The 21429-nt window shown below is 42.8% G+C and overlaps 1 protein-coding gene across 4 annotated transcripts in view; it reads left to right on the top strand.

The window, feature by feature from the left end:
* The first annotated feature begins 494 nt into the window (after nucleotides 1–494).
* Nucleotides 495–21429, top strand: part of CLSTN1 (calsyntenin 1) — a 62643-nt gene continuing 41708 nt past the window's right edge. For all 4 annotated transcript variants that reach the window (XM_090024661.1, XM_090024659.1, XM_090024660.1 and 1 more), the window contains exons 1-2: nucleotides 495–706; nucleotides 19651–19773. In XM_090024661.1, coding sequence (XP_089880787.1) covers nucleotides 628–706; nucleotides 19651–19773 — 202 coding nt within the window. In that variant the 5' untranslated portion in view covers nucleotides 495–627. The remainder of the gene's footprint in view (nucleotides 707–19650; nucleotides 19774–21429) is intronic.

Below are 21429 nucleotides of genomic sequence, written 5' to 3'. Positions count from 1 at the left end.
TATGTGGCACTGCAAATGAACCGAGGCTTCTCCCCCTTGAGGTTTGCACGTTTGGAAAATCACTGCGATTTGCACGGCGCTGCGGGGAGCCGGGCAGCCCCCGCACCCGGGCTCTAAAACAACCCCCCCGCCCCGGGAATGGTTTCTCCCCCGCTTTCCCTCCTCCTCCTCCGGCGCAGATGGTTTCTTCCTCCCCCTCCCCCTCTGCAACTTTTCCCACGGAAGCGCCCCCCCCAATTGAGGTGGTTTCTCCCCCTCCTCTTAATACCCCATCAATAGCTTTGATTCTCCCATCTCAGAAATAATCCGTTTTATTCTAGACACCAAAAAAAAAAAAAACTAGACCCCCCCCCCAAAACCAGGAAAGTGTCTCCCCGCTTTCCTTTTCGATGGTTTGTCACCCCCCCACTCCAGCGAGGTGGTTTGTCCCTCCCCCTCCCCCCCCGGCCGTCGCCGCGAGTTGGTTCGCCCCGCGCCGCCCCTCCCCCGCCTGGCAACGGTGCGGGAGAGAACGAGCCCGGGCAGCCGCGGCCGCCGCCATCTTAGCGGCGCGCTCGGAGCGGGCACTCCCGCAGCGGCTCGGCAGGACCGGCGGGGGCGCCCCGTGGCCGTGCCAGTGCCCTCGCCATGCCGCGCCCGGGAGTGCTGGCCCCCGCCTGGCTCCTGGCCGCCGGGCTGCTCTGCGGGGGCGCCGCGGCCACCCGAGGTAACGGCGGGGTCGGGGTCGTGTCCGGGGGGCTGAGGTCAGGGTTGTTGCCGGCTGCAGGCCCCGTCCCCCGGCAGCAGCGGGTGCGCTGTCCCGGGCCGTGCCTGTCGGTCGGCCTCGCCGGCAAGGGCAGACGCATTGCGGGGCGGCGGGAGTCCGGGGGGCTGGAGGGGAGCGGGCCGGGGCTCTCCATCCATCCATCCCTGAAGGTGGGTTTCCACCGGGCGCCTGCCCAGCGCTTCTGTTTCGCGGTGAGGCTTGAGGGGTGCAGTCCTCCAGGTGCAGTCGTGATGGACTGAAGACTTAACAGTCGCAAGGATTAAAAAATAATATTTTTAAAAATATATATATATATAAGCTTTGGACAGTTGCAAGAATTAAAAAAACTCCCAAACTTGTTTTTTTTATATAAGCTTTGGACCACTGAAAATGTGCACGGTTTGTGACCTGGTGGAAGCAGGAGGAAGGATCTCCTTAAAGGGAAATAAGAATACTTCAGTTTTCTTCTGTTTAAAAAAAAAAAAAAAAGACTTAATCTACTCACTTCTTTAGCAGAGATTTTTGGTTTTTTTATACGGGTCGGCACATAAATGCTTGTCATTATAGTTAATGTTTCTCTGCAGTTTCTTGTTCTCGCAACCCAGGTTTATGAGCAGCTTGTAGCTGGGAGATACTAGAGTTAAATGCTGGACTGCTACATTTTTTTTTAAAATAGCTTGCTGCCATAACAAAATCAGCCCTCCATCCATACATTTTTTTTGTACAGCTACAGTTAAGCGTGTTGCTCCCGTTGAGGATTTTTAGTATGTGTAGTTGCATCTTAAAATGCTAAAAGGTGGGTTTAGTGTTGGGAGTAAATTCTGGAAAGCAAACGGCTTTCTGCAGCAGTCGGTCATCTAGGAGAGGTGCGTGAGATCAGCTAGACCATCACAAGAAGATTTCACCGTCCCACATTTTGGTGCCTTGTATGAAGATTATTGAGTTGGTCAATCGCATTTTCAGAGGTGACTGCGGGAATGCAAGTCTCCATGTGTATGTCACTCAGACTAATCAAATATTAGAGGCTATGCAGTGAAAATGTTTGTCATCCATTTTTGACAGCAGAGATGGACTCATCTGTTTCAGTCTCCAGCTGTTTTACCACTCTGCAAACACTGCTAGAGAATGACCTTGAGGATGGGGAGCAGTTTTGTATTAAATGAAGGAAAAACCGTTAAATATGGAATTCAATTTTGTTCAAGATGCATCTACAAAACTTGAGTCCTGGCCTGAATTTGACCAGAGTGCTGTTTTAATACTTTAGCTGCAATTTCTTCCCATCTTCATTCTTTAAAATAACTAATCCAATAACAATTTACACCAAGGAGTTGCTGTTGTTCACATTGTAAATAATGTATGCAGTGACACTGTACAGCTTGTACATCTAGTGTCTAAAATGCGCGTTTACAATGTAAATTATTAAATTATGTCTTCTATGTTTTTTAGCCTCTCCTATTGAAGCACGAATTGGTAATTCCAGGAGTTAAAACTTTTCAACACCACAGTTAAAAAACGATTAGTGGAAAGAGGTAGCTGCTTGCTTTGAAAAACTGCTTCTTAATGCATTGGTTAAGTGCTCCACTCTGTTTATCAATAGAGTCAAATTAGAAATTGAATGGCAGTGGAGAAAGAGGATGCCTCTCTAAATGAGAAGGCAGTGCATTTAGCAACTGCTTCTGTAGTCATTTACTGACCAGGTGCAACATTCAGCTACTTGTTTGACCTCAGGCTTTAGAGACTGTCCTGACTGAGTGATAAATATAAGGAAATGGAACAATAGCAAGCAAAACAGCAATATGCCCAGGAAGTTTTGAGTAATTATGGAGGTTTCCTGTGGTGGTATGACTTTCTTAATGTAAACCACAAACCACTTTCTCACCACCACTTTTTTTTTTTTTTTTTTTTTTTGGTAACTTTTTTGTTCACAGTGACCAGTCTTTTCACTGGTAGTTTGCTTTCTACTCTATTTTCAGGAAAGGGTAAAGGTCAGAAAATCCGGGGGGGTAGGGTAGTTTAAAAAGGGACTGGGTTGTAACTTTGTAACCTCTACATAGACTCCTTCCTTTACGCACCTAAAATAACTGTTGAAGGAGACCTCTAAATTACAGAGAGCTGCTTCCTGCTGTAATATATGTGCTGTGCCTCTTCTAGGATTATAAGGTCACTTTGTCTTGAAGACAAATCAACAAGTACTTGTTTCATCTAGTATAGAAGAAAAGTGACACAGGCTCATCAGTAATGGATGGAAGTTACTGGTACTAGAGAAATATTTTCTCTGGTTTTAGAAAGTTAGCATTGACATCATATGTCAAGAGTCAGGTAATTACAGTGAAAACACTTAACTGATAAAACCCACCCTAGGAAATTTCTTCATTCACCCTTGTAGACACTTGCCACCTCCAAACATGTGAGAAAGTTGCAGACACAAATTTATGATTTTGTTTTTTTTAAATTAAAAAAATGTAGCTTTTTTAGTTCGGGTCTTTTACTCACTCCCAGATAAATCGCCTAATCTGCGTCTCAGCACAGTAGGAAACCCTTCAGCAAAAGATCCCATTCAGACCTCCATATATGAACTCACTGGAGTAGAATTATCCACTTACGCTTTAGTTGCATCAAACCAGATATTAGCATCTTTTCTTCAGGATTGTAGGAAAAAATGAGATGCATCATGAAGGATGCAGATACCTAAAGCATTTCTTAAGAGACTATTTTTATGTCCATAACATATTTAGAGGGTGTTGGTCATCTCCGTATTGGTCTAGGGCAGGGATTTTCAACCTTTTTGGTTGGGGTAACCCCCAGTGGCCAGTTGACAAGTGGGAGGGAGGAGGTTCCCTGCATGTACCCTTCATTGAAAACCCCTGGTCCAGGGACATAGGCAGAGCAGACTTAAGCTTCAGTTCCACCCAAGAGAGCAGGCAGACACTGGCAGACTCTCCCTGTACTTGGAAAAAGGGTGTTTGTGTCTGAAAGCTTGTAAAGAACAATTTTTCCAACTATGTTGTTGGTGTAATAGAAGATAATGCATTTATGCAAAGAACTTTTTCTGCATAAGGTCTTTATTCTTTTCACCTTCTTTTTTGCTTCTACTTCTTTTTTGTTTCACATGCTCTTACTTCGGGTTTTTTTCTTCAGTGTGAGCCTTCACAAACTAGAGTTTTTTGAGACTACTCTGTGTTACCGCAGAGAGGCAAGGTATGGAGCATGCCATGTTGCTCAACTGTATCTGTTGCCTCAGTTGAGTACTTAAACTACTGGAAATATTTAGATAGGATTTTTTTTATAGTATCAGCAGTTTATCCGCCCCCCCCCCGCCCCATGCCCTCAAGAGTAGTCCAAAATTGTAACTTCCCCTATGAATATTGGGTCAAAAATAATTACGTAGACATGCATGTTGTGGTATATTCTGCACCTGTTGTTTTGGACACAAGGTAGTCTCTTACCCATACATGTTAGGCTGCATCTGTGACTTGAATGATTCATTGTACAGAGTGCATCCCAGCATGCTTGAAGTGGGGGTCCTGAATGTTGCTTATAAACAGACAGATGGGGTTCTCTGGATAAATCTGATATCTCTTATTAAACCAACTCCACATGGCTACAACCTCCACCTCTGCTTATAACAGAGACATTTGAGTGGTTATTTCTTCCAGCTGCTCAACTCAAATATGTTGATCTTTAAATGCTGTAGCAAGAGTGGCAACCTGCAGCATGAGTGCTATAAGTGATACAGGCAGCTTTGGTGTGTGCCATGTCACAGATCAAGTTGGGAACAGGCAGCACAGCAGCAGATCAGCCAGAAGAATGAGATGGCACAGGGCTGATTTGTTGCATGCCTGCCAAAAATGTTGGCCCCCACTGCTGTAGAGTTTCAGCCAGCAGGGTGTTAAGTCTTTAAATATTCTGGAGGAAGGGACCTTCTGAAGTATGAAGACTGTAAAGGGTTTTTGGTTGTAGCCATGTTGGTCTATAGGCAAGGTTCACATCTACCCAAAGAACCTTGCCAAGACCATGTGAAAGCAGACAAGGTTCTATGGGTAAACAGAATATTTTTATTAGACCAACTAAGTTGGAAAAAATATTCTTTGTTAAGCTTAGCAAAGTATAATTTAGTTGGTGTAATAAAAGATATCGTGTTTACCCAAAGAACCTTATCTGCCCATCTTTTTAGACCAACATGGCTACAACCAGCACCCTCAAAGATAATGTAAAAGCTTTTGAGAAGGTGCTGCAGTTGCAGCTTGCTGAATTGTTTTAAACAATTATCCTTAGTTATCTGGAATATGTTTGTAATCTCTTGGAGCAAGAGTATTGTGTTTGGTTTTCTTTGGGGATGTACCTATAGCTGCATCTGGGTAGCGAGACTAGTATAGCCTTAAAGTAGTTTTTCACGCTGTCTTGATTAAGTGGGAGCTAGGCAGAACCAGCGTCAAAGTTAATGTACGAGACGTGTAAACAAATATTATCCAGTTTCATAAAAGCTGAACTGGTACGTCTGAGGCACAGTAAAGCATATTTTGTATAGCCAACATTTACGGAAGTATCCAGGTGAGGAGAGATGAAACATGCTTCACCTTTCTACCAAAATGACAGTTTGCAAAACCAAAACGAAATAAACATAATCTATTCTTGGGTCCGGGAAGAATAACTTGCTGTACCTATATCAGTCAGCAGATTTCTTAGGCCCTGATATTGGATATAGCCAATGGCAAGGGTTGGTATTTTAGTTGCACATAATTGAAAGATACTGGGGTAATGCTTAATGCTTCTAGAGTTGTAACCTCTGAATCATGTGCTGCTGATATGAAGTGAGTGGTTGGTGATCTTTCTGGGAGGATGCCATCTGACTTCTTATTGACTTTTTGCTGGTCACAGTTTTGTTAACAACAGTGCCATGGCAGTTTTCCAGAGGATCACATTATGACTTTTCCCACCTTCCGCATTTGTAAGGAATGGGAACTTTTAAGTCTAAACTAGAAAAATGGTTAAAGTTCCTGAGAGCTTCCTACTTCAGAGGGCAGGTTTCAAACCAAGTATTCATGTCAGTTGTCATAGTTTCATAGTTTCATAGTAGCTAGAGTCGGAAGGGACCTAGGTAGATCATCTAGTCCGACCCCCTGCCTTGGCAGGAAAGAGCACCGGGGTCAGATGACCCCGGCAAGGTGCTCATCTAACTTCCTTTTAAAAATCCCCAGGCTAGGAGCCTGCACCACTTCCCCTGGAAGCCGGTTCCAGGCCCTAGCCGCCCTGACTGTGAAGTAGCGCCTCCTAATATCTAATCTAAACTTACCCTCCGCCAGCTTGTGACCGTTATTCCTGGTCACTCCTGGCAGCGCACGGGGGAACAGGGACTCCCCCAATACCTGCTGATCCCCCCTGACCAGTTTGTAGCAGGCCACAAGGTCCCCCCTTAACCTTCTCTTGTGGATGCTAAACAGGTTCAGGTCCCGTAGCCTCTCCTCATAAGGCCTGCCCTGCTGACCCTTGATCATACGAGTGGCCCTCCTCTGAACTCTTTCCATATCGTCCATGTCCCTCTTGAAGTGTGGCGCCCAGAACTGGACGCGGTACTCCAGCTGCGGCCTGACCAGTGCCGCATAGAGGGGGAGGATCACCTCCCTGGACCTGCTCGAGAATGCATCTGTGGATGCATGACAGGGTACGGTTGGCCTTCTTGACTGCCTCCCCACACTGCCGGCCCATGTTCATCGTGGAGTCAATGACGACTCCAAGATCCTTTTCTGTCTCCGTGCTGGCAAGAGGGGAGTTCCCCAACCTGTAAGTGTGGTGCCGGTTCTTCCTCCCCATGTGCAACACCTTGCACTTATCAGTGTTAACTCCCCATGTGCAACACCTTGCACTTATCAGTGTCCTCGACTTCTTTAGTATCATTGGTCCAATGACCTCAAAATACTGCCAACATGAATCATTCTCAAATCATTTAGGCCTCATCACCCCTGTTTTATGAATGCAGTAACTTAAAGATGATGACAGGAGACATTCATGCCACACAGTAAACCTGAGAGCTTGGAATTATACATAAGCCATTAAGCATCCTGTGTGTGAATGGCATCTTATAAATAATTTTGTTTTGATTTCCAAGTGCAAATTAAACAATACAGTGTCCCAGGGAAGAGGGGGAGGGAATCAATATGATTCAGCAGGAGCTAGTCTATCTGCTAAACTGTTAGCATGAGGGCTTCATTCCAGTGTTTTCTATATTAGTTCCCTATTGAGTACTGAGGGAAAATCTAAGCCTCTTAAGAAGGGGAAGACTAGTCCTCCTATACATCAAAATACTTGTAGGTAAGGGGGAAAAGAATTCTACTGCTGCAGTTACTCAGAGTTGGTAGTCAGAATTGCTGTTAAATGCCTTTAATTCTTTGGGAAAAAAATCTAGAAGGGGTTTGAAGTAAAACCTATTTTGACGAGCCTAAATTTAAAAAGTAAACAAACTGTATAGTTCTCACCATTTGCTATTGGAGGTATATACCACAATACCAAGGGCACCTCCATACCATCAGGGTTGAAGATTATCCATTTCACGCACCAAGTATCATCTTTGGACTAGCATGCTCAGGTGCAAGAAACTAGTTAGATGTCGAGAAAACATTAAACTAATGCAGTCAATCGAAATAATGAACAATTAAGCAGCAGGAATTTGTCACATGGTTGCATTACACTTTGTAAGTTCAGGCCTTGTTCACTTCTCCAAACAAAGACTGAGAACCACGATTTCCTTTGTGGCTCAGGCCAGAAACGCACATAGGTTGAAAGGTTACTTTTGGTAAAAATATGCATGCATGTTAAATTACCAGTTCTCATTTCTAGTACAAGTTTGTTGCCTGCGTACTTCATGCCATTTTACTGCTTCACACAGTGGGAATCCCATTTTTTTTTTTTTTAAGGTGGTTCCACAGTCATGGACTAAGATAGAACTTCTACAAGGGCATCTATATTTATCTTGGATAGGTAATATTAATAAAATAAAAAGTAAGGTTTAGCCAAAAGTCAGACAAGTTCCCTGGGATCAAATAAATTGATGAGAAGCATTTTAGGGCTTATTTTTTTCACTTTCATTGTAAAAGAAAAAGAATTTTCATGATTACTGTTATGATTTTTTCACAACTTTGCTTATGTCCGTTACAAATTATTGATTATTAATTAATTTTGATTTGGAAATATCAAAACCAAGTACTTGGTTTACAGTGCTTTATAAAAATCTAAGCCAAATAATGTTATACTAGATGTGAAAGGTAGAATGGAGGCTCAGTTTTGAATGGGAATCATACTAAGACTGTAGCAGAGCCCAAAGTCAAACCTACATCTTAACCAGACCACCCTCCTTTTCTTCCACCTCTAAAGCAGAGTTTAATAGGAAGACAAGCTTTTATTAGGATTGTCCTTTACTGATAGTTGGAGTTTAGTTGTTTTTTTAGTCTCTTCAGTTCTTATTCTTGTACGTTTATTCATATGCAAGAGTCCAAGTAGGTTTCAGTAGAAAAGGAACTAAAAAAGGCAAGGTCTTGAAGGTGGCAGGTACTTTAAAATTCTTGCTCTGTCCAAAAGTATATGATGGCATTTTAAGCAAGCAGGGTGCGTCTCTTCCTGATTCAAGCAACTTTTGTCCATTGCCTTAATCAAAATGAGATTGACCTTCAAGGCACAGAGCAAGTATTATATTTACTTAACTCATTGAGGACAGTGATGGTATTTTCAGGGGACTTAATTTGCAGTGATTTTTGGCAGCATTCTTATAGGTTTTAAGCTGAGCAAACAATCCTTAGGTAGCTATTTTTCTGCATTTTCATTGAACTAACCTGGTGAAGCTTGTTGGTAATTAAGTCAATCAGTAGTAATTCAGAATGACAATCAGCTCCCCAAAGGGGTTGCTTTGTTTTTAATTGTTCTTAGTCTAGCTGTGATGAATCATCCAGATGATGTAATTTTGTTCAAATACTGTACCTCAAATATGTCACTAAATTTCATTAGAAAAAGTCATTCTTGAAACCTCCCTGTCCTAGCTAGACAAAAGCTGCAGTACCCTACCTGCCACATAGTGTTTATGACATGGCCGTTCACACCTCTGAAGGAAGCAGTACATGGCCTGGATCCCAGCTTAATTTGACACTCGGCAAATCCTACAAAATTTGTAAGAGGGAGAAGCAGGGCTTCCACAGTAATAAATAGACATGCACGCACCTGCAATCATGTTTAATAGTTGCAGGACAGGAGGCAGCTGATAACTAGGCTTAAAATTAAACACAACAACAAGTGCCAGTGCTGAATTCAGTCTTCTATAATAAACTAAGGTTGAAGTTCTAAGGATTAGTGTGGGCATCCTAATGTACTCTTCCTTCCTTGCTTCGGTAAGAAAAGTCTCTATTAATTTGTTGACCTGACAGGATCACATTCTGCCATCAGCTATTGCTTTTACAGCAGCAAAATACCTAGAATACTATTGTTAAGTTTCTCAGAGCATGAGCCCAGCATATAGCTCAGGTTATTAATTTACTATAAGATGAACTTGAAATTTGATGGATGATTATTTTGCAAGGTTAGTCCAGAGAGTTGCTGGAAGATATGCAAACAATAGAGGCTCTAAATGAGAGCTTTAGTGCTAAATACTAGGCTAAAGGAGTGTTCAGGTGCTTTATGTAATGTTTTTAAATGGCTTTACTTTTTTTTTTTAATCCTGCTTCATAGGCAAGCACTGGAGCTATTTTAAGGACTAAACATAAATTCAGCTTAAAATCATTCATGTGTCAAGGAAGTTTCCTATTCAGATGGATTAAATGTCAGCTAGGATATACTGTTGTCACATTCAGCATGGGATTTACAGCAGATTCCAGCTGGGGCTTTTGTAGGCAGGGAGAATATTGTGTTTCAGGGAAACCGTTTTAAACTTATTCTGTTTATATGACAGAAGATTAGCAGCTGTCGGGGCATTTTGTTAGTGTCAGGGTTGAAGTGAGGTACTTGTTTTATTTTGACCCAAACACTTCCAGGATGCTGGGAAAGGAGGGAGGGGTATATGCACGTGCACACTAGTTTTTGTAATCTTGAGTATTTCATAGACTAGAAAAAGAGTCAGATTAATAGAAAAACCATTCTTTGCTCTCTAGTAAACTGTTCTTGGGCACTGTCGATGTTCATGGCTTATTATACTGAATAAAGCAATTGAGACTGCAGAAGTTGAGCTAATTATGCATTATATAAAATATTTGGTCTAAGAACTTTATTTAACAATGTATTTGCCCATGGGCTGTGCCAAATATTTCAAATGCTGGCTTGAATTTTTGGCAGTGCTAGAAAGACATCCAACATCAAGTTGGTGCAGAATGACCTCCAAGTTGCAAACTGTTGCCTCCAGTGGAGAGCTCAGAGTAAGAGCCATTGTTGGGATATGGCCTGTAGCCTAGTCAGGAATCAAATTGACTCAGAAGGGAATTAGATGCTTTTATCAAGCTCTGAGAAGTATTTCTGTTTGTTCAAGACCTAGCTGTTTGGTTCTGTCACTTCTATATATGCATTTTGCAGTCCTGTAATATAAGCAGTCTTGTACTTCTGCAGTATTTTCACCGACCCTGCAGTGAAAGGTGGATTTGCCATATTGGGTATAAAGGAAGGGCGGGTACTGTTCAACATTTCACATACTTCATAAAAAAGGCAGTTCTGGTAGATGGGTATGAGTAATGTAGTTCTCCTTTAGGTTAAAGATGAGTGCATAACACCTGCAATAGCAAGTATTTAGAGTTTAACATCCTGTTTAATATTGGTCAAGTAACTGTTTAATGCATCTAGCAAGGCCTGGCTTATGCTTAGCATTTGCCACCCTAACTGTTTTGGTCAGGGCATGCTGCATCAGCTTCCCCAACCAGCACAGCTATGAGGTAGTTGCAGCTGTATCAGCTTGCAGTATTCCTTGCTTGATCAATTTTAAACTATGTTGGCAAAATAACTTTCGCTGCTGGGAGCTGACTCCACTAGGGAAGTTTGTATTTAAAAAAAGAATATCATGAAGAGTGCAGAATGCATTTGCCAGTTTGGCCATCTTGGCCAGCAGACCCATGACTCATCCTGCCAAGAGCACTATTTTTGCTGTAATTGCCTGGTTAAGTGCCTCCATTAGGGCGTTTGGTATAAGAGTCAGAATTCCTAGCCCTAACACTTTAGTCCAGAACAGGTGCAGTGTAGTAGGGCTGCACGAAGCTTTGGTCGCTGATTCGATTTGGCGGCTGAATCTCCGAATCTGAATTGAATCAGGAGACCCTTTAATCTCTCCGAGTCAAATTGGAACCCTCCAAATCGATTCAGAAACATTTGACTATTTGGATAGACACAGCTTTAAATGTTTTTCTACATGCCTCAAGGTACCAGGCAGGTTGTGAACACTGAGATAGTGGGATGGATGGAGTGTCCCATAGGAGTGTGTGGGCGGGTCCTCTGGGGAGCACGCTCTGTGCTGCGCCCCCCCCCCCCCCCCCCCCCCCCCGGGCTTGATGACTTGTGCCTCCTGGATCTGTGGGGGGCACCCAGGGTCCCTGTACAGCTGATCACCAAGCTGGGAGGGTGCGGGGCCCCCCCATGCATTTGGCGGCAGCTGAGCACGCAGGGGGTGGCTCCTCTGCTCTTGTGGGATGCTCCATCCACCCCACTATTGCAGTGTTCATGAGCCACATTTGGTACCTCAAGGTATGTAGAAAAAACATTTAAAGCTGTGTCAATGGCCGAATCACTGATTCTCTGAATTAGCATTGAATCTTAAAATTTGGATTCATCTGAATCAAATTGGGAGAGTGATCCGAATCATTGAATTGAATTGTTGTCCCCGTATAGGGCCGAATCTGAATCGAATACACCCCGCTTCACACACCCCTACAGGGTAGCTCTGGGTCCAACTTTTGCCTGCTGAAGTCAGTAGAACACTTATACAGTCATCTGATCACCAGCTTCCACTTGCAAAGTCTAGATTGTCCATGGCTGTAGTCAGGGCTGTCCCTAAGGGGACACTTGGCAGCTGACCTGGAAGTCAGGGCAAGGGCCCCGTAGACCTGGGCCAGCTTCGCCTCCGGCTGCTCCCCACCGCCATGTCTGGGCCCTGCGCCATGCTATGGTCGTCTCTGGCTGTAGTATAACTGTTGGAATTCTCATCTTTTCCATTAAAAATACATCTTTTGATGCATTAACCCTAACAAAACAGAAGGGCAACGCTCTTGTTCTTACACCTCCTTTAAACCTGTTTATTTGCATTGTGATTTGAGGGAAGAGGTTTCATAATCAGTATATCAAAAACCCTATTTAACTTAAGTTCACTATACTTTTAGGAAGAGATTTTTGCAGAGATGCTGGACACTTGAACTTCCCTGTGTCTTTATTTGTTGCTGGCTGAGGTCAGTTTCTGACCAACTGAGCCAAAGTGAAAAAAACTCCACTGAATTCATACAAATTTAGTGTAAAGAAAAAAAAGTCATGGCTCAGAAACAGATTTTCCTCTTATTGTCCCCCCTCTCCCCCACTTCATGGTATTGGACATGGCACAAACTATATCCTGAAGTTCTGGATGCCAACTCTTGCAGTCATAAGCGTACATTTTACCATGAATATATTGATAACCAGACAACCTTGACATTCAGGGAGAATGCCATTCCGTTCATTTCAAATCCAGAGTAGTACAGTGGTTACGAAAGGTAAACTATAATGTGCCTTAACCAGCTAATTATTTTGCTACCTATTGCATAATGAAATGTAATAAGTTGGATTTTCTTGTTTAAAGCTTCACAAGAGCTGCAGTAAGTGGGCAAGGTGTTCAACAATCCATTAACTGGGTTCAGCTATGTTCACATTGCTCTTGTATAGAACTCTTCACTCCATAGTGTGGAGGGATAAGTCACATTACCAAATAGGAAAGAGCTGTCTAGCATCTGCTTAGTACTGAATTTGGTGCATTTCTATTGTATGCCTGTTCACAGCCATAGCACGCCCTACTAGTTTTAATTGAGGAAAGATAGCTATAAGAATGTTTGAAGCCAGGCCATGTTGAACAGCCCTGCTGTTATTTGGAATAGAAACTAAATAACTTTTTAGTGTGGCACCAATGATGCTTCACACCTGCCGAGCTGGAATCACCTAGCCACCACAGAGAGAAAAGGAGGATTAAAGACTGCAGTACTTTAATAAGTAGTTCAAAACTGCTGAAGCCTAACAGCCCATCCGGCTACTATGGCCAAGATGCAATTATTTCTGTGGTCAGCAGCATACAGTGGAGTAGTGTGGCTAGTAACATATCTGGCTACCTTTCATTTCCCTAGTTTAAATGACAAGGTACCTGTTTAACTGGATCAGTTGGGGAAGAGCCTTCATCAGAGTTTAGGTTTGTCTCTGGAGTTATAGCAAAGTAAAGCCACCTTGCTACCATGCTTAAATAGTGAAACACCCTTTATACACTACATGAATTCTCTATAGAGCAAGTCCAACATACTTCATAGTAGCAGTCCCAGTCTGTGCCCAAATCTCCCTTAAGCTACTACCTTTTTTTACTCCAGGGGTGTTGGTCTCATCTTCCCAGTGTGATGCTTTTGCATTGGGTAATTCTTGGATGACAGGCTTGTGCTAATTTATTGATAAGGAGGCTGCTGGGACCAAGTGGTTAATTTGAGTCAGCTGCTTACATATGTTAGATGACTATTAATTGCCATTTATCTAGCAGGTGTTTTGTCTAAGTTTGTCTTGTATTGAATGAATATGAACACAATTTAACTTTTTAGTGGGGGGGTGAGGGGACAATTGGAGTCTACAAGTACATCTTTTTTTACATATTTATGCTAGATAGTTTAGTTAAATGGCTAGTGCAAGGGGCACCCAGTTATCTGGAACTTCTGATTATCCCTTCATTTTTTGTATCCTCTACAGATGTCTGTAACATATTTCAAAGAGTACAAGTACAATGGATATGTTTCACCTAGGTATTCCTTTTTTTGCTGTAGGTTGTTCCATTTCTAGTGAAAGTAACTTCTTGTTTACAGGCATCACTGTTGTAACTCTTCTTTTTCTTACAGTAAAACTGCTCCCAGCCAGACTCTTGGTATACACTTGACTATAAATACAGCTAATAATTGGCTATAAAGTACTAGAAGTGCACAGATTTTCTTTGTTGTCTGGAAGGCCTCTTTGCATTTCTTTCTTTCCAAGTTATCTCATTTTATTTGGTTAAATTGGTAAAAAAAATGTTGCTGCTCTTCCTTTTGAAGCTGGGTGGTCACTGGACAGCTGAGAATACAAGTCATGATGTCACAAGGAGGAGAAAGGAGCCTGTTTCTGTAGTACAGTAGTTAGAGAAATATATTGGAAGAAGGAAATAATGGATTTTAGTTTCTCTCGTAGCAGGAATGGAGAATAGCCACTAATCTGATATGCAGTTTAGGGATAAGCTTCCCTGTCCTGCTAAGTGGGAGGGTTTGGGTTCATAGCCATTCAGTATGAGGCAAGCTTAAGTCTCAGGTCTCTTACTTGCTGGGGAAGTGCTCTAACCTAGGGGGAGCCATTTTTTAACACTGATTTCTGGCATATCTGCCAAAAAGGTTGGTCCCCTTCTAATCTAACGCTTTGCCTATTGGGCAGTAGGTGCATGTTCCCTTTCCATGAAACTAGGGGCCAGATTTTATTTTACAGGTTAGGTGTAACACAATTTGAACACATACTTCCTTAGCTTGCCTGAGAAAATGTTGTGGGAGACCTTATCAGAAGTGGTACTGAGGCACCTAAACGTGATCCTATTCCACCTTGCTTACCTTTCTGAAAACTATTAATGCATTTACTTTTATATCAGGCCTTCATTTTAATTTTGAGACTGAGTGGCAAGAAGGACAAACCACCACCTTGTGTTAATGGGTTTCCATGGTTTTAAATAGGGTGGAATAAAATCACAATTAATTGCCTAACTACCACATAGGGACCTGATAGTTGAAATAGGATCTGCCTTTGTGTTGTGAATTGCCTTTCATAGAATCATAGAAAATTAGGGTTGGAAGCGGCCTCGGGAGGTCATCTAGTCCAACCCACTACTAAAAGCAGGACCAACCCCAACTAGAACGTTCCAGCCAAGGCGTCGTCTACCTGGGTTTTAAAAACCTCCAAGCATGGAGATGTCATAACCTGTCTGTGTAACCTGTTCCAATGCTTTACTACCCTCCTAGTGATAAATTCTTCCTAATATTTAACCTAAACTTCCTTGCTGCAACTTGAGACCTTGCTCCTTGTTCTGTCATCTGCCACCACTGAGAACAGTCCAGCTCCATCCTCTTTGTACCATCTTTCAGGGAGTTGAAGGCTGCTATTAAATCCCCTCTCAGTCTCTTCTCTAGACTAAATAAGCTCTGTTACCTCAGTCTGTCCTTGTAAGTCATGTGCCTCAGCCTCCTCACATTTTTATTTCCCTCTGCTGGACTCTTTCCAGTTGGTCCACATCTTTTCTAATGCTGGACACAGTACTCCAGGTGTAGCCTCACCAGTGCTGAATAGAGGGGAATAATCACTTCTCTTGATCTGCTGGGACCACTTCTACCAATGCAGACCAGTATGCTGTTAGCCTTCTTGGCAGCAAGGGCACACTTGGCTCATATTCAGCTTACTGTCCACTAACCCCCAGGTCCTTTTCTGAAGAGCTGCTGCCCAGCCAGTCAGTCCTCAGTCTCTACCATTACATGGGATTGTTCTATCTTAAGTGCAGGATTTTGCACTTGTCCTTGTTCACCCTCGTGAGATTTCTTTTGGCCCAATCCTCCAATTTGTCTAAGAGGATTTGTCACTGAATCCTAGCCCTATCCTCCAGCATATCTACTACTCCCCCCACCTTGGTGTCATCTGCAGAGTTGCTGAGGGTGCACTTTATGCCATCTTCCAGGTCATTGATGAAGATATTGAACAAAACTGTCCCCAATACTGACCCCTGGGGCACTCCACTTGATATTGGCTGCGAACTAGACTTTGAGCCACTGATTATTACCCTCTGAGCCTGATGCTTCTGCCAGTTTTCTGTCTACCTGACAGTCCATTCTTCCAGCCCATACTTCCTTAGCTGGCCTGAGAAAATGTTGTGGGAGACCTTATCAAAAGCCTTGCTAATCAAGGTATACCACATCCATTGGTCTCCCTTCATCCACAGAGCCAGTCATCTCATCATAAAAGCCAGTCGGGGTGGTCAGGTATGACTTGCCCTTGGTGAATCCATGCTGACTGTTCCTAATCGCCGCCGTCTCCTCCAGGTGCTTAGAAATGGGTTCCTTGAGCATTTGCTCTATGATTTTTCCAGATGCTGAGCTGAGGCTGACCAGTCTGTACTTCCATGGATCCACCTTTTTCCTTTTCTTAAATATGGGCACCATGTTGGCCCTTTTCCAGTCATTCAGGATCTCTCCTGATCATGCTGAGTTTTCAAAGATGATGGCCACCAACTCTACAACCACATCAGCCAACTCGCTCAGCACCCTCAGGTGTATCCCATGTGGCTTCATGGACATGTGCATGTCCAGCTTTTCTAAATGGTCCCTAACCTGCTCTTTCACCACTGTTGGCTGCTCACCTTCTCCCTAAACTGTGCTCGCAGGTACAGTAGTTTGGGGGACTGACCTTGTCTGTGAAGACTGAGGTGAAAAAGGCACTAAGTACTTCAGCCTTTTCTGCATCCTGTTGCCTCCCCCATTCAGTAATTCCCTGATCGTCCTCTTGTTACTGACGTACTTGTAGAACCCCTTCCTGTTGCCCTTCACATCCCTCGCTAGCTGCAACTGCAATTGTACTTTGGCCTTCCTGACTTCATCCCTGCATGCCCGAGCAATACTCTTATACTCCTCCCTAGTTGTTTGTCCAACTTTCTACTTATAAACTTGCTTTTTGTGATTTAGTTTACTGAAGAGTTCCCTGCTAAGCCACTGCAAATACAACTAATTATCCTTGTATTTTGCATAGTTTTTTACCCTACAGAAGTGCACGTGTAGGCACTGGCACAGCTGGCTGGGGCACGAGGGTCCTTCAGTGTGGGGCTTGCCTGCTGGCTAGCCCTGCACTAGAGAGCCTTTATGCCCCTGCCAGTCTCTGGTGCATGTTGAGCAAAATTGGAGGCTGGCAGGCTGACTCCCCTGACCTCCTGCCAGCTAGGGCTGCTCCAGTGTGCTGTGCTCCTGGGCACATGTATAAACACAGTGCCTGAGAATTGATAAATTCCAGCGCCATATGCACCAGAGTTTATTGCTTCTACTTACTTGCCACAGGGTGGCAAATACAGTGAGACCACAATGTATTCTGTCTCATTTTCATGTTGTTTTGGGGGGAAAAAATTCACGAATGGTGCATGACTTGCAAGTATTAAAGTGTTTCAGCTCATGAGGTGTATGTGCTTAAAATCAAAATGTGGATATTGGTCATGGGAAGTGTGGGGTTGAGTATTCCGTTTTGTCGTTTTTGGTATGGTAGCAGGAAGAACTGTTGGTGACTTTGCATGATAAGCTTATGAAATGCCACTGGTAGCTGACAGGTAGTGATAGTGTAGCTCTTTACAATGTATTTACTTGTGCGTACTGGGTTTCAGAGGCATTGACATACCTGTCGTGTGCCCTTTAAAGCTTTTTCACACAGATTAATAGAGCAACAAACTGACTGCAGCTTCTCATATTGGAAGTCTAAGTAGATTTTTGCTGAGATAGAATTAATTAATGGTAAGAAGTTGGTAGAAAAATTGGGCTAGTTAAGTGCTGAATAGTAGAGAGAATGTCAGGGTGGATGAAAGGAAACAGCTATCATGCTATTCCTTACTTTATAATAAGCAGATTTAGATTTTTAAAATAATACACTATTTTTTTTAAAAGGTGAATTTGGTACACAAGATGTGTGTAAGGCCTTTTGACAGGAATGGAAAAACAACAGGTGCTACATTGAGAACGGAAAGAACACTAGTTCTCCTTATTTAGTGGGCCTGCAAACTTGTCATTTAAAATTAATGATCCCAGATGCAGTCTATTCATCTGTTCTTTGCCTTAGTGATTGGTTAATATTATAATGAAAAAATGAGTTTTGCTTGCCTCTCAAAAGCTACTCTATTAATGGCTGACTAGAATTTCATAAAGATAGTATCATAGAAAATTAGGGTTGGAAGGGACCTTATGAGGTCCTCTTCCAGTCCAGCCCCCTGCTCAAAGCAGGAGCATCCCCAACTAGATCATTCCAGCCAGGGCTTTGCCTAGCTGCGTCTTAAACCTCCAAGGATGAAGAGTCTACCACCACTCTGGGTAACCTGTTCCAGTGCTTTACTACCCTGATGAGAGTTTTTCCTAATATCTGACCTAAGTACTGCAACTTGAGCCCATTGCTTCTTGTTCTGTCATCTGCCACCACTAAGAAGAGTCCAGCTCCATCCTCTTTCTACCACCCTTCAAGGAGTTGAAGGCTGCTATTAAATCCCCTCTGTCTTCTCTTCTCCTGACTAAATAAGCCCAGTTCCCTCAACCTCTCCTCAGAAGTCATGTGCCCCAGCCCCCTCGATATTTTTGTTTCTCTCCTCTGGTCTTGCCAGCTTGTCCACGTCCTTCCTGTAGTGGGGAGCCCAACACTGGACACACTGCTCCAGATGCAGCCTCACGAGTGCCAAATAGAGGGAAATAATTGCTTCCTTTGATCTGCTGGCAAACTGTCATCTAATGCAGCCCAGTATGCTGTTAGCCTTCTTAGGAACAAGGACACACTGCTGGCTTGTATCCAGCTTCTTGTCCACTGTAACCCCCAGGTCCTTTTCTGCAGAGCTGCTGCTTAACCAGTCAGCCCCCAGCCTGTACTGGTGCGTGGGATTGTTCTTTCCTAAGTGCAGGACTTTGCAATTGTCATTATTGAACCTTATGAGATTTCTTTTGGTCCAGTTCTCCAATTTGTCAGTCTCTCTGAATCCTAGCCCTACCCTCCAGTGTATCTGATATACTCCCCCCCAGCTTGGTGTCATCTGCAAGCTTGCTGAGAGTGTACTCCATCCCATCTTCCAGGTCATTGATGAAGATATTGAGCAAAACTGGCCCCAGTACTGACCCCTGGAGCCCTCCACTTGATACTGGCTGCGAAATAAACATCATGCCATTGATTACTGCCCTTTGAGCCTGGTGATGATCCAGCCAGTTCTCTGTGCACCTTACAGTCCATTCATCCAAGCTGTAGTTCCTTAGTTTGCTTGCAAGAATGCTATGGCAGACTGTATCAAAAACCTTGCTAAAGTCAAGCTGTTTTCCCCACATCCACAGCCAGTCATCTCATCATGGAAGCCAGTCAGGTTGGTCAGGCATTTCTTGTCTCTGTGTATCCATGCTGTTCCTGATGACCTTCCTCTTGTTGCTAACATACTTGTAGAAACCCTTCTTATTATCCCTTGCTAGCTGCAACTCCAACTGCACTTTGGCCTTCCTGACTTCATCCCTGCATGCCTGAGCAGTTCTCTTGTATTCCTCCCTACTTGTTTGTCCAAGTTTCTACTTAAAAGCTTCCTTTTGTTGTGTTTTAGCTCACTGAAGAGTTCCCTGCTACGCCAACCTGGTCTTCCACCATACTTGCTAGTCTTCCTGAGTATGTAGAAACTAATGAGTTGTTTATGCCAGGAACAGGTCTTTGTTATATATACCTCCCTTTGCATATGAATATACAAATGAAAACATAGCCAGCCAACTTTTTTTTTTTTAACTTTGAATAAAATGAAAAGCATGGACTATCAAGAAACAAATATTTATCTTTTCCAATTTTGAGCCACTGCTTAAATAGAAAATTCAAAGATGGTGCCATTGAATTGGTTTTCAGTATTTTAAAACAGTTTATTTTAACAAGTTTGTTTAAAATCTGGTTCCTGAATCTTTTATTTTTTGTTTTCTTTTTAGTTAACAAGCACAAACCATGGATTGAAACAACATATCATGGTATAGTTACGGAAAATGACAACACGGTACTCCTGGATCCACCTCTAATAGCCTTGGATAAAGACGCACCTCTTCGCTTTGCAGGTACAAAGATATATCTGTAGATGTTTTATATCTAATGGGAATTTTTGGTTGTCTGTTACTCAGCGTTTTTCCCTGATGACCTATAACTTAACCTTCTTTAGGGCTTTTTCAGGGCAAGTGTTGGCCCATGGTCCCAGATGACGGTGGTTTGTTTATAACTCTTCTGAAGAAGTTACTATATATTTAAGAATAGAAATTCCGTGCCAACTTTTCATTTATTTTCTCTTTGCAAGTTTCTTACACAGACACTAACACTGTCTTAAATATTTGTGTCCAGACTCCACATTTCAGACCATTCAACATAGAAAAACATTCTTCAGAAAAGAGTTTTCTTATCGTTCTCAAGAGAGCTCGCGAGTGTTTTTTGTTTTTTAGTCTTGGTTTGTGTCTTTCTTCACTAATAGACTGGAGGGGGCTCATGATCAATTGTTATTTTCAGTACTAAACTTAATATTGGGCTCCTGTGCTGTATTTTGACCAAGGTGTTCTGCAGAAATCCAGACTTTTCTATTGTGGGTTCATTCAGCAGTTTTTGATATTTTTAAAAATTGGATGTCCTTTTCTACCCTTAGACCTGTGATTTCTACTAGTTAGAGTTTATTCATATATATCAGAGATGAAACGTAGAAGAATTTCTTAGTTATCTATGTCTTTCTATCTAAACGTGTTTAAAAATCTTTATCCCATTGGAACGGACAGTTTTCTAAGGATCCTTCAGCTGTGATAAACTTCACTCAGTCTAGAGCAGCAAACCCTCCTTCAGCTTGGAAAAGAGATTATTTCTATACCCTGCTAAGTAGCCAAGCAGAAATCTTCCTGTTTTTGGAGTGCCTCAGTTTCAGTATGGAAAGTGGATAAACATTCTGTAAATAGGAAGTTGAAGGTGAATTGGCTGCTTCCTATTGAAGGGCAGAAAATCTGCTCATAAAATAGTATTTTGTATCATGTACACTGCTGTAATTGCCTGTTTCTTATTGCTGATTTTTAAATGTACATTTTGTTTTAAATCCCATCAAGTTATTTACATTATGGGAGCATGTGCAGGTCTAAAATCATACTCTCTCTTCATATACATATTGAAAGATGGTGTCTGTCCCAAAGGGCTTGTAATCTGTATATGTAAATATGCTAAATATTGGGTGGGATGGACCCATATTATGATGGGGAACTGAAGCAGAGAGTGTGATTTGCCCAAGAAGTGTTTGAAGAATCACAGAATCATGGAAAATTAGGGTTGGAAGGGACCTCAGAAGGTCATCTAATCCAACCCCTTGCTCAAAGTAGGACCATCCGCAACTAGAGCATCCCAGCCAGGGCCATAAAAACTATTAGGGATGGTGATTCCACCACCTTTCTAGGTAACCTGTACCAGTGCTTCACCACCTTCCTAGTAAGTGTTTTGTTTTTTTTGGTTTTTTCCCCCTAATATCCAACTTAAACCTCTCATTGCAACTTGAGACCATTGTTTCTTGTTCTGTCATCTGTCACCACAGGACAGTCTAGCTCAGGAGTGGACAATTATTTCAGCTGTAGAGCCACTTACTGAGTTTTGGAGAGCTGTTGAGGGCTGCAAGAGTAGCCCCACCTCCTGGTCACCATTTTGGGATCAGAAGTCCTGCCCCTTAATCCCTGATCTTTGCCCTGGGAGTCCATCCC

This window comes from Crocodylus siamensis, chromosome 12, assembly GCF_052110815.1.
Source record: "Crocodylus siamensis isolate JL-2025a chromosome 12, ASM5211081v1, whole genome shotgun sequence".
Classification (NCBI taxonomy): Eukaryota; Metazoa; Chordata; order Crocodylia; family Crocodylidae; genus Crocodylus; species Crocodylus siamensis.
The sequence above is the reverse complement of the archived record's forward strand: the minus strand, read 5'-3'. Positions and strand labels throughout refer to the sequence as shown.